This window comes from Gymnogyps californianus, chromosome 5 (assembly GCF_018139145.2).
Source record: "Gymnogyps californianus isolate 813 chromosome 5, ASM1813914v2, whole genome shotgun sequence".
In the NCBI taxonomy this organism is placed as follows: domain Eukaryota; kingdom Metazoa; phylum Chordata; class Aves; order Accipitriformes; family Cathartidae; genus Gymnogyps; species Gymnogyps californianus.
In genome coordinates, this window is record NC_059475.1 from 67355594 (window position 1) to 67368184 (window position 12591).

At 43.4% G+C, this 12591-nt stretch overlaps 1 protein-coding gene across 2 annotated transcripts; it reads right to left on the minus strand.

Annotated features, from left to right (window-relative positions):
* Positions 1 to 280: 280 nt before the first annotated feature.
* MAPK1IP1L (mitogen-activated protein kinase 1 interacting protein 1 like) lies at positions 281 to 12144 on the minus strand. Of its 2 annotated transcripts, none has more exons than XM_050897442.1 (4): positions 12085 to 12144; positions 4773 to 4800; positions 3522 to 4235; positions 281 to 3057 (listed from the first exon to the last, which is right to left on the minus strand). In XM_050897442.1, the coding sequence occupies exons 2-4, from the start codon at positions 4794 to 4796 to the stop codon at positions 3046 to 3048; spliced, it is 750 nt and encodes a 249-aa protein (XP_050753399.1). In that variant the 5' UTR covers positions 4797 to 4800; positions 12085 to 12144; the 3' UTR covers positions 281 to 3045. The 2 variants fall into 2 exon arrangements, with proteins under 2 accessions (XP_050753399.1, XP_050753398.1); XM_050897441.1 differs by lacking the exon at positions 12085 to 12144 and adding an exon at positions 11484 to 11500.
* Positions 12145 to 12591: the final 447 nt, after the last annotated feature.

Here is a 12591-nt window from a genome sequence, read left to right on the forward strand (position 1 = left end):
ACCACATCCACATGTGTCAATCCAGCATAGGAATTGCTCAGAGCCAGGAAAAAATCCACACCACACTCTTCACAGGTAAAGAAATAAGTCCCATTCCTCCTCTAGAACAAGCAAGATCAGATCTTTTTTTCTCTTAATTAACAAGGCAGTTTGTGAACAGGCAATACCTGAGGCTGACATGCTACAACACAGCAATGGTTGCATCCACATTTAATACACCGTATGCACAGGCTGCAAAAAAAAAAAGTCACAAAAGGAAGAGGAAAAACACTCACAGAAGTCAAGTAATTCTGATTTTATATTCAGTCTTTGCAAATCAAGGATGTCCTATTTTTACTATTCATTCAAGGCAAAAGTCTACACAAGCATGTCAAAAGCAGTAATTGAAAAACAGTAAACACAACAGTCTTGAAAATACGTTTAATGTCTAATCTTATACAAAAGTGACAGCATTTTCAAAAAAATATCAAATCCTGTATTTATAGCTTCTCACTATCATACAGCAATATTTGTTTCATCTAAAGAAAATACAGCAGCAGGTGATAATCTATACTTTAAAGATGTGATTGCTTATATTTCATATTGTAAACAAATGCGGTATGTCAATCTCAAAGCACAAGTCAAAACGAACTTCTCAGCAATTTAACTCAAATGATGCATAGAAATGTACAAATTCCATTGCAAAAGCTTCAGGCCAGAAGTTGCTCACACTTGACATAACATGTGATAAAGTTACTACACGGTATATAGTGACAACTTGAGTTTTTACACAATAGATTAACAGGTATACCCTTTTCACTGCTATGCAAAGAACTTTGCTCACAAAAACAAAGGGGTTATGAAACAGTTTTCATGACCTCAAGAAATACGAATATACATTGAAAAACATCCCATATATACTGAATTTTAGCCTAAATGTTCCAGTAATAAATCCTGCCTATTTCAGGAAGAACCTAGAAGTCTAGTTACTTTTACAAATCCCCTTTCCAAAAAATCATTACTTGCTACGTTTGCTTTATCCTTTCCTACCTCTTCCCATTCCCTGCAAAGACATACGGCCAGTGCAATTTCAAACTGGAGTGCTGCTACTGCACGATCCATTCATTTGGAATAAATGTTTTCTCATTACATTGATTTATAATCTAAGGCTGCAAGTATCAAAAAAGCACTTTAGCAAATGTAGTCGATGTTCTCTTATGTTCATTTTTAGTCTTGCCAAGATCTAAGCCAAGTCTGTTTGGGGGGCAACTGGGGTTTGTTGACGGTTAGTGAAGACTTGCACTTTTGGTTCCTATTTCTAGGGTTACAGATGCTAGGTTTTAAGCTGAAATGTTAAGTACTTTTGTTCAGCTCCAGTATTGTCTACCTAAAACAAAAAATACACATACCTTTGCTATTAGCTTTCGTGACATTAGATTAAAACAGCCACAGCTAAGCTGACTGCTTTCTTCTGCAAAAATATTGCAGGACTTTGCCATAAAGGCTAAGACTACTAATAAGCATCACCACCAGGTCACCCCATGTGTTTTTAAGAAGTCCATCACATGCATGCAGGAAGCCACGATAAGGTACTGGAAGAGAATTAACTCGGTTTCACAGTTCCATGATACAAAGACTCCCTAACGAGCTACCATGTTAAGCAAAATTTGTTCCTAATTCTACCTACAGAGGCTAAGTTAAGATATCCCCAGCTGGGGATGAAACAAACTGTCCATGGTCAAAGTCTAGGCTATGAAGTACCACAAAGAGTGCCAGAACTCCTCACTGACACGTGGCTGTGTGTCTTGGGAACGCTGAACTAGCATTGCGGCAAACCCCTTGCATGCTCTTTGCACAGATATGGCAAGAATATGAAAACTTACTGCAGCGTCCCTTCAGAGAAGGGACAGCCACACAGCAGTGCACAGGCTTCTAGACATTCAATTACTCCCAAATTACACCTACTCAGTGAGGTATGCAGACACCCAGCTGAGAACAGAGGACTTCTCCCCATTACAATATTCAGCGGAGCCCCGATGAGACGTCCTCGCTCTCAACTGCGGCAGTTTTGTAGCCGACAGAACCAAACGCCACGCCAAAAACTGCTGGGAAGGGAATTGTCAGGTTGGGTTTTTTGATCTTTTAAGCTCAAGTTCAGTTTCCAGGGACTCTGAAAAAGCCTGCCGAGTTTACGCAACCCGGCAGCAAAGTCAAATTTTAAAATGACTAGAACCCAGGTTAGAAATAGGGAAGTACCTTACCTAAGTGGGAATCAGTTTCTCTTTACATAGACCAAGCCAAACTTCCAACCACCACAGAATGAGAACCGGCAAAATGATGTCCTCATTTGCATGCATAAAACTCACATTTGTTGATTCAAAGTTAACTGCACATCCAGGTTATTTAATTTGCACATAAATGCCTGTTTGTGAACACGAACAGTGTGCTGACAAGTCAGACCAAGTATTTCAAATGCGTATCTTCTCTTCCGTAGTCCCAGACTGAGCAATTGTTTTGAGTATATACAAAATGCTGAGAAAACCTTCAAGTTCACATGCTCTGTCTCTTTAGTTTCAATTACTGTAGCATGTTCAAAAATTAGATTTCTTGACAAAAATCTTGAAACACTTTTTATTGACATTTTAGAATAACCTGAAAATAGACAAAATATGACTATCCGTCGATTCAGTGACCAGCACATGTCTGGCAACAAGACTTAAAGCATTCATGGTAATTTAAGAATTAACATATTTTTAAATCCTTGGGCCTGATTCTTTATAATCCTTACTTGGCAACTCCCATTTTTCCAAGGAATACTTGCCAACATAAGAACCATAGAGGTTAGTTTTATTTCCGCTCTTCGTAATTCATTTTATTAAACCAAACAATTATGCCAGCATACGAGCAAGGTAAATTTATGCAAACTGCTCCTTCATACCTCAAATGCACATACAAGAGGCAAGTATTCTTCATAGCCCCAAACATTACTGAAACAAAAACCGTAAAAATCTCTGTAAGTAGTGGATGAAGGTGGAAAGCTACAGTATTTTGTTGCCCAGAATGTATTCAACGGTAAGGCTGCAAGAGACAATAACGCATGGTCAATACAGGCTTTTCACAAAGCAGTTAATTCACAGTTACAAAAACTCTTAATTAAAAACAAATTCATCCCTATAATTTGTTACTCCCTCCCTCTGTGCCCTAGAAGCAATCTCTCTAGATTACGGAGACTAGAATATTTTCCTCTTTCAGAAATTATTACAAGGCTTTCCCCCCTTTTTTGCCTTTTAGAGAAGGCTTTCCAAGTAGTGGAAGACCACGGTAATGTGATGCTTAGACACATTCCAACCTGATATAATTTCACCGTCCTAGTATATTTAGTTAAGCATTTAAGAAGAAGTTGGCTATTATTCCACTGGCTACAGAAATAAGACAGATGTGCTGAAATTCCTTACCTGCACTAATAGGTCCTATGCTACTGAATTTCCACGCTTAAAAGTCTAACATTTTAGAGTCATTCAAGACTAAAATTAAATACTCACGTGTGGACCACCAGGCATTGATGGAGCACCAGCAGGACCAGATGGCACTTGAAAAGGATTAGGGGGCGTAGGATATAGTCCCGGAGCTGGATATGATCCTGTGGGTGGAGGAAATGGACCTGGCGGTGAAGGTCCCCATGTTCCAGGTGGGACCGTACCCCATGGTACTGTTGGCGCAGCCCCTGGAGTCTGGGTAGGAGCGGAATATGGCCCTGGGGGTGGATATGGCATGCTAGGTGCAGGATACTGCCCTCCCATTGTTGGTCCCCATGCTCCAGAGGGCATGGATCCCCATGGCCCAACAGGAGCAGGAGGTGCAGCTGGCTCTGTTGGACCACCATAAGGTCTTGGAAGCTCTGGAAAGGGCATATTTGGTGGAGGATATTGCCCTGGTGGGACAGGACCTGGCACAGTTGGGGGTGGATATGGACCACCAGGAGGAGGGCAAGAGGGTCCAGTAGGAGGAGGAGGAAATGGAGCAGGCGGTCCAGGGGGCATTGAAGGATACATTCCTGTTGGCGGAGGTCCGAATGGCACGCTGGAAGCGGACGTATTTGGTGGCAGTCCGGTTGGTGCCGTAGGGGGAGCGCTTGGGTTGTTCCAAGGATTCGAAGCTGGCCAACCCTGCGGTGGCTGACCAGGCTGTTGACCAGGTTTTGTACTGCTCACTTTGGAGGTTTTAGCAGGCGACTGATCTGGTAAAGCATCTGCCAACTAAAAGATAAAGCATCAGTGAGAACGTAAAATGCCTACTGGACTTAGTAGTTGCAGACATTCACCCACTATGTGTATATGTTTCAGTTGCCAAAATGGGAGGAGAAGAGCTCTTTGTTGCTGCACAGAGATGATTACATTCCTTTTTGTGCAGCTTCTATCATTAAGGTAGAAGAGGCATTCTGACATGCTGCAGGTAGAAAACCAAAGGTAAAAGGCGACCTACCACACAGAGCAATAAGCAATTTCAGCGCAAATCCAAAAAGATTTTGACAGATTTCCATTATAGCTATTCTGACACTGTTAAAGCACAACTCCTTTGTTAACGTCACAGCAGAAGAGAACCCACAAGGCACCTAGCAGCTTCATTTGTTTAGTCCACAGATTGCTACCTCTACCCAAAAGGAAAACACCACAACTGCAATACAGAGGAAATCACCTCTCAACTGTAAGCTCCCCTTCTTGAAAAAGCATGTCAACTTTTAGAATGAAGTAACACAACTGGCTGATCTTCAGGAAAGAAAAACTGTTACTTACCGAAAAATCATCAGTTCCAGACATTTTGCTGAAAAGTAAGGTAAGATAAAGTGAAATTTGTTGAAAATAATAGAAGTATTTCAAGCAAAAATTCATGAGACAAACTCTACATTTGTCTCATTCAAACCACAGTAAGTGTTGAACTGGCAGCGCCTCTTAGCAGTGGCTTTGTTGCAATGACTCTGGTCCATACAGATATGTGCTACCCAAACACTTTCCTCTCGATGAAGTTCTCGTGAGGAGGAAAGTCTTCAGCCCCTACCTGTCTCATCTCAGACAGGACTGACACATAATGCAAATGGGTCACATTACACTAAGGAAAAATATTTCAAGTATTCATACCGAGTAGGCAGCCTACCCAGACAGTGATGCCTGTAAAGTATTCAAGGTCTCTTCTAAACTGGGACTCAGGAAAGGTATGGCAGGCTGCTTGCAGGTGAAGTTAATGCATCTAAAGCAAAACATGATTAAATCCCCACGCAGATCTTACTGTCAGAAATAAAAGAACTATAGTTTGCTGATGCTTTATCCTCCAATTATTTCAGGCCATACTAAAGGTAGTGGATGCTCTTATTTACGTTCACTGACTCCAGCTAGCTAGCCTTAAGTGAACGTAGACGTGGCAAAGGTGTCATTCACACGCACCGAACTTCTAACCTCTCAACACTTACCAGAAGCATTGAAAATAGGGACCAATGAATCATGTGCTATCTTTTCATGAAGGCAACTACTGCACTTAGAGCTTTCCAGAGCTTCACCACAATGAACACCGACTGGCTTTGTCAACCTTTATTAGCCATACAAAAGGGCAGCTGAAGTTACATTCAGTTTGACTAACTGACAAGAAATACTGACTAGAGGTGAAGAACTGTTAAAAAGATGACCAAGAGCAGGCGAAATAGATGGACATGCCCCAGTACAGCCAGAAGGTTTTAGGGGAGCGCGCAGGGGAGAGAGAGGAACATAAGAGGAGGTAAAATGCAAAATGTAAGTCAACAGTACAAATATTACTGCCAAGTTGACTCCCATGAAAAACAATCCTTGTTTTTCCTTGTTGATGGTGAAGACCTGACTTTTAACACAGAGATTGGTCTCAGGGACGGAGGTCTGTACAGATCGCCTGTGACAAATAGGTTTATAAGATCCACTAGATTATAAATTACATAATGCAAATAATGCGCATATAAACTAGAGTCTTCTCTGAAACCGTATTGTAAGGTTATTACTATCTACACAATTTCCTAATCTTAGGACAGTACTGGATCAGAACAAGGGGCCATTTAGCTCAGCATCCCATTTGATCCTCAACAATGACCAGTAGGGAAGAACAAGAACAGGGATGACACTCACCCCAATACTTCAACGATTCCAAGCTCAGAGACTTCCTAAGTTATAGGCAATTTCTATGGAATAACAGCCCTCAAATAATTTCTTTTCCACAAACACATCTAGCTTCCCTGCTTGTACCTACAACATCCATTGGCAAGGAACTCCACAGGGCTGCTATTTGTTACACAAAAAGGCACCTTCTTTTTTGTTCTGAAACTGGATCTCACTAGTCTCAGTTGTTGCTCCTTCATTCTTGCAGCTGAGAAAATCGGTAAGTCTATTCTTATCCACCCTGCCCATGCTGATCATTATTCTACAGATTTTTACCATTTTCTTTTGGCTGTTCCTTCTCTAGGCTGAGCTCTAGCTTATTTCATTGACCCTTGTGCAGCAGCTATTCCATACCTTTGATTATTCTCACTGCCTCTCTTTGAGGCTTTTCCAATTCTTTTGTATCTTTTGAGATGAATGACAAGAAAGAACGACACAGAATTCAAGATGTGGGATAACCATTGATTTATACAGTTTCATAATTATGTTCTGGTTTGTCTTCTATTTCCTTCCTAACACTTCTTAATGTTTCATCTGCTTTTTGATCACTACGGAACTGACGCTTTTGTGGTAATATTTCATTCCTCGGTGTTAAGGGTCAGCCCATCATTTTTTGTATGAAATTATATGCACCACTCTACATTTATCTACTCTGAATTACATCAGATTTATCGACATTGAGTTACATCTGCCATTTTATTACCTAATCCTTACTTTCCTGAATGGCTTCATATCAACAAGATGCTGCTCATCTCATTTCCCAAGTTATTTATGGCCATACCGAGCAACCCAGACCCCTGCGGAAACACAGTGAATTTCTCAAGTTACAGCTAATAATTTAAATAAACCTTTTAAGAAATACATATCTACGAAGTTAGTGCCCTGGTGGAAATCAGTGCCTAACTGCATGAATCCCAAGGTTTGTTAAAGCTCCAACATTGGCTTATAACAGCAGTAGTTCCTCCAAATAAGTACAAATACCTGAATCTTTGTATCAGATGAGGTACACTGTTCAGATCAATGACTATTTGTTTAAAGTTGAGAAACCAACTAAGTACATCAGGAAAGTGGTTTCTGCTCCCGTTATTAACAGCTCAGCTGTTCATCTACCAGAAAAAGCTCCATTTCTCTTCAATAGATTCCTCTTATGTTAAGAGTTCATTAGTTTTTGCAATGAACCATGCTCAATAATAACCAGAAGTTGATATGTGCTTTTTAGTGGCATTGTAGTTCAATTTAAATAGCTTCTGTGTCTGTATAGGTAATATAACCCACAAAATATTGGAAATCAATCATTAATATAGAGACAAGTACAAAAATAACTTTTTACATAAGTGCGCATGTAAATGTATTCATAAGCAAAAAAACCCCCACCAAAACCAGGTTAGCAAAATGCAACACCAAAACAGGCCAAGAGAATCAACCTTTCTCTAGGCAGATGGAAAGATGGGATAAGACCAACTGAAAAACAGATCTACAAGAGATTGAAAAAAGCTCACAGAAGAAGTTAGAACATATGCTGCAAGGGAGAGAAGGAAGAGAGGAAACAGACCTAAAGGAGAACTCAGAAGAAAATCCCATGATCTGTCACAAAAGTGACAGAGAATAGTAAATTCAAGTCAAAGCAGTGGATGAATACGATTGAAACAGGCCTGCTTACAAAATAGCAACAAACATCCCCAATATTTGTCAGCAGGTAATTTCAAAATATTTCTGTGCCATGAAAATTAAGGAAACAATTCTGCTGCATGACTTATGAAAAACAGTGTAGTTAAGCATAGCTCATGATGAGATTTAGTGGCTTTTTTACTTTGGCAAGCAGACAAGAGCAACATTTGTTGGCAACATTTAGCATAACTGAGTCAATGCCAAGCATGTCAAGGATCCTCTTGCAGACGGGATGGCCTACTTCAGGGACGTTTTTTAAACATACATTTAATCTGAGTCCTGCCACCTTCATTTAATACAGAAACTGAAGTTACAGTTAGACATATTCAGACAACATATGAACTAATTTGTACTTAGACCTCAAATCTATATTCCATTCAAGTCATTCAACATTAGTATAAAGAATTTCAATCAAAACCTTACAGAAATATCAACTGTATTTGTAAAAGTATTGCCCAAGGTATTCACATGCTCACAAATCAGACTCAGAGACACTGTCAGAAGACCTCCAAGTAACTCTATTTTAAAGTCCCCACTGGTGACGTGTGGGCTCAAGATTTTAGAAAAATGTACTGAATGGTGCCTTGACTAGATTTTCAGAGTCAGTAGAGTTAACAAATGGACTCTCATTTTCTCTTGAAGCTTTCCTAAAATAGTACTGCACAAGCACTGATATGAGCAGAGAAAAGCCGATTCATGTAATAGACGTCCATTTTGCCACATTTAAACTCTACTTCAAATTATTCTTTCCTGGAGTTGGGGGGGAAGAAAGAGTGAGGGGAAGAAGGAGGGTTCAGGAGTTTAAGTAATTTGGCAGGGAGTAGAAAGACCACAGACCTGGCAGCATTGAAACTGAAGTCCTGCTCACATCCACTGTGCTGTAAGATAAGATTTCCTTTGTTTTCTGAAGGCCACCGTCCCTGGAAACATTCCCTGCTTTCCAGAAGCGCAGAGCCTGCCAGCTCCAGATCGGCTGGTCAGGGCACCACTTCTCAGCCACCTCTGAGAACACATATGGCCAGAAGTGCAAAACTAAAGCGAGGGAAAGAGAGAGATGACCGATGTCTGCAAAAAAGGCATCTAGGAGCAGAATCTCTCTCATCCTTTATCCTGAAGAGTGATGAGAGGGCATGAAGGACTTCCACTGCACCTACACAGAAACCATACACAGCCAAATCTTCAGAGCACAGTCCAAGCCCTCCTGGACACCCACGAGATGCTCCCGAAAATTAACAGCAGGTAGGTGAGACAAGCAAGCCTGCCGGCTCCATGCCGCAGGTTGGAGAAAGGTTGGGAAGCACTCCTCCGACATGGCACTGGCAGGCTAGTTCTACCAACAGCGTTCAAGACCAAGCAGTGATTTTCAGAGAGATCTGTGAAAACCCCGTTTCATGGTGCTACATGTGGCATACTAAATCCATCTTACTAAACAGCTTCCACAATAAAACAGCTCCACAGTGGTTTTTAAGCTCTAAACCCTCCCTGATCACATCCAGCCCAACTGAAACTGATGGATGTAGCAGCATTTCTTCCCCACGCTCTTGCCTTTCCTGGCTTTTATCCATCATCAGTCCTTAGGGACCCTCGTTAGAAAGAGCTGTCCAAAACGCTTTTTCTTTCTTTTACTAAAGCTATCCAAAACTAAGCATCAACTGCTTTCATATTATTTAGAGTTGTATGACATTTTTCAAACACTTGATGTGCCCAATTTAGTTCCTGTCTCCAAGATCATCTTTCAAACACAGAAAAACGCTTTCTAGATGCAACAGGCTCTGCTGCATTTCCACTGGGTGGCATGGCTCTATCAGCAAAGAGGTTCTTTTGTCACTGTAACATGACTAATTCCTACCAGCATAACCTCATCTACAACAAGATTTCTGCCCACATAAGTATAACTACCCAACATAGCTATACCGATAAAATGGAAGAGAGACCAAATCTCTGACAGCTTCTAAATGTTTTCTAAAATATGCAAATTTCTGCAGCTTCTACCTTCAGGCATTAAGGATCAACATTTTATAGCTGGCCTTTCCCTATCTTTAATGCCTTCTCGGCAGCCGCGCTGATGCACTTACGTACCATGCAATCATTTAGTCTGACCTGCATGTTTATTCATTGGGAGAATAAAGACAATCGGTAAACAGACTGAAGGGAAAAAAATCCAACAGTTACATCGTTAGTAGCTACGTGAGATTTGGTGATCCTTCTGCCTCTTCCCATGTCTGTTTTGACTGACAAAAAGGACAGAAGCCAGATTTTTAGTTTTCAGATTTTCTGGACAGATTTAATTAAGAGTGACAACCAAAATGTTGCATTTGCTATAAATTATCAACTACCAGAAAAAATAATTCTTCAAAACAGAGGTCTTATCACTTTCCAAGACCTGTAAAATATAAAGCCATAAGGAACTGTAATCTGTTCCAGTTTTCCACCCATGACAGGCCATTCAGTTTCACAGCTGCCTCCCCACCAAGACCAGACCTAATCATTTCAGATGGTCACCACATCACAAGCAGACGGTTCCAAACCTGGCAGACATCTATCACTTCTGAAGTGGCTTGTTTGTGTGCCAGCTGTGATACAGACGCAGTGGAGAACAGCAAGTCTCCGCTGCCAAAGATTACTCCTGTCCACACCATCCTACCCTGTGAATCTTGCAAAAGATACATTAGTCCTGCAGCTCAGAGTAATTAAAACATATCTTCCATAGTTGCCTCTAAACTTTCTTGAGAGCTATGGAGCCCATTCTCATCATGTTATCCTCGTTTTTAAAAGTATGCTTTATTTCTCATTTATAGCTTTAGCTTCCAAATATCAGTTCTTCAGAAGTCTTCCTGAACTAGCTGTAAAAGCTATTTAAAGAATACCTGTGCTCTCCTCCTACCAAAGCTATATACTCAGGAATTATCAGCTTATTTATTTTTGTTTATTTTGGATGAAATAAACATACTGACCCCGAGTGTCAGTGACTATCAAACATCCTCACTGCAGGGTTTTTGGTGTGTCGTCATTCCCCCCCGCCCACCAATAAAAACATCAAAACTGTGTGTCATATTCCAGTTCTACGTTCAACAGTGACAAACAAAACCACACACCTTTCTGCTCCTTACCAGAGGCTCTCTTCCAGGATAACTGCTTTTCAGGATACAATCTCACTGCATGGATACAGCTGGCATCTTTCACATCTTGATTTGGCACTGTTAAAATCTACTTGATTGAACTCAAGTTTCAAGAATATCAGAAGTGCTTTCTAGGACTGGCTTGATATGTACCACAAATTTTTGCACCAGCCACTGGTCTCCGCAGGTCTTGGGGAGGGTAGTTTCAGGGTGTGTCAGTTTTGTTTTACCAAAAAAAAAAAAAAAAGCTACCTTTGTTCTTACATCCCCTGACAATCAGGTTGAACAGCATCAGATCAACACTGTTTTCCACAGAATTCACCTAAAAACAAGTTCTCTCTCACAGATGAAACCTGTCAGATAAGTAGTTCTCTCTCCAAGCAATGTGCCCTTTGATACCACACAGTGCTAGCTTTCCCAGGAAGTCAGCCACCTTAAGTATATTAACATTTGATAAAATAAATCAACTTCTCGTAAACTGCGAGAAATTGACTTGCCTGAGACCTTATTTAGTGAAGAACCTTTAAGTTAAACAGTCACTTACATGCGATCCACATTCATTTATATAGTCATTTATAGATGACGACCATATAGCATAAATACAAGCCGACAAAACATTTTACCCGGTCAAGACACAGCAGCTACCACCGTTACACAGAGGAAAACGGGATCCGCTAACAAACGAACCTCCTTTGCTGTGCAGACAGCAGCAAAGCCAGCCCCACGTAACCGAAAGCGCCAGCAGCCATTAGGCCGCCACCGGCACCCCGAAGCGATACGCCCTCCCCAGGCGGCGGGTCTCCGGGCGGGGGAGGCTGGCTGGCTTCTGTCACTCACTCGAGGCCACCGACCCCCGGTACCACCCCTCCGCAGCTCGCCGGGGCTGGGAGAGGCGCCGGCACCTCCCCGCCCGCCTCTCCCAAGGATTTGAAAGGGGAAGAGCCAGCTGCGGCCCGGCGGTCCCCGGGGGCGGCCCCGCCGCTGAGATGTGGGATGGAACCCCCTCCCTTCTCTCCCCCGCCCCCCCCCCCCCCAACACCCTCCCGCCCCCCGCCCCGGTGAGGCCCTCCCTCCCGCTGGCTAACGGGCCGGGCGGGCAGCAGACCGCCGTTCCGGCCCGCCGGCCGCCCCGCGGCGGCGGGTACCTGGGCGGGAGGAGCGCGGCGCGGCGCAGGCCAGGAGCGAGGCAGCAGGCGGCGGCCCGCAGCACCACCACCGCCACCCCCGACGCTCCAGGCGGAAGCGGAACTGCGTCACACGCCCCGCCTCCCCACCGCCCGGAAGGTCACGCGCTTGGCCCCACCCCCGAGGTGCGCCGCGCTCCCTCCCTGCCCACACCACTGCGGGCCACGTGACCACGCCCCCCTCCCCCCCCCCCCCCCCCGCGCTCCCCCTGCGCGGCGTCGCGGTCACGTGGCGCCTTCCCGCCCCCCCCCCGCGGGCCTGAGGCGCTGACAGGATCCGCCCGGCGCCTCCCGCCGGGGCGGGCGGCTTCTCCCCGGGCCGGCACCGGCCTCGGGGCTACCGAGAGGCGGGAATACACGGCAACGTTCATTCCGCCGCCCCAGCGAAGGGTGTTTTCAGCGGCGGGAGGGTGACTTGTAGCCCTTCGCCGTCCTGGCTACCGGGTTCCCCTCTCAGCTAGCGCAAAA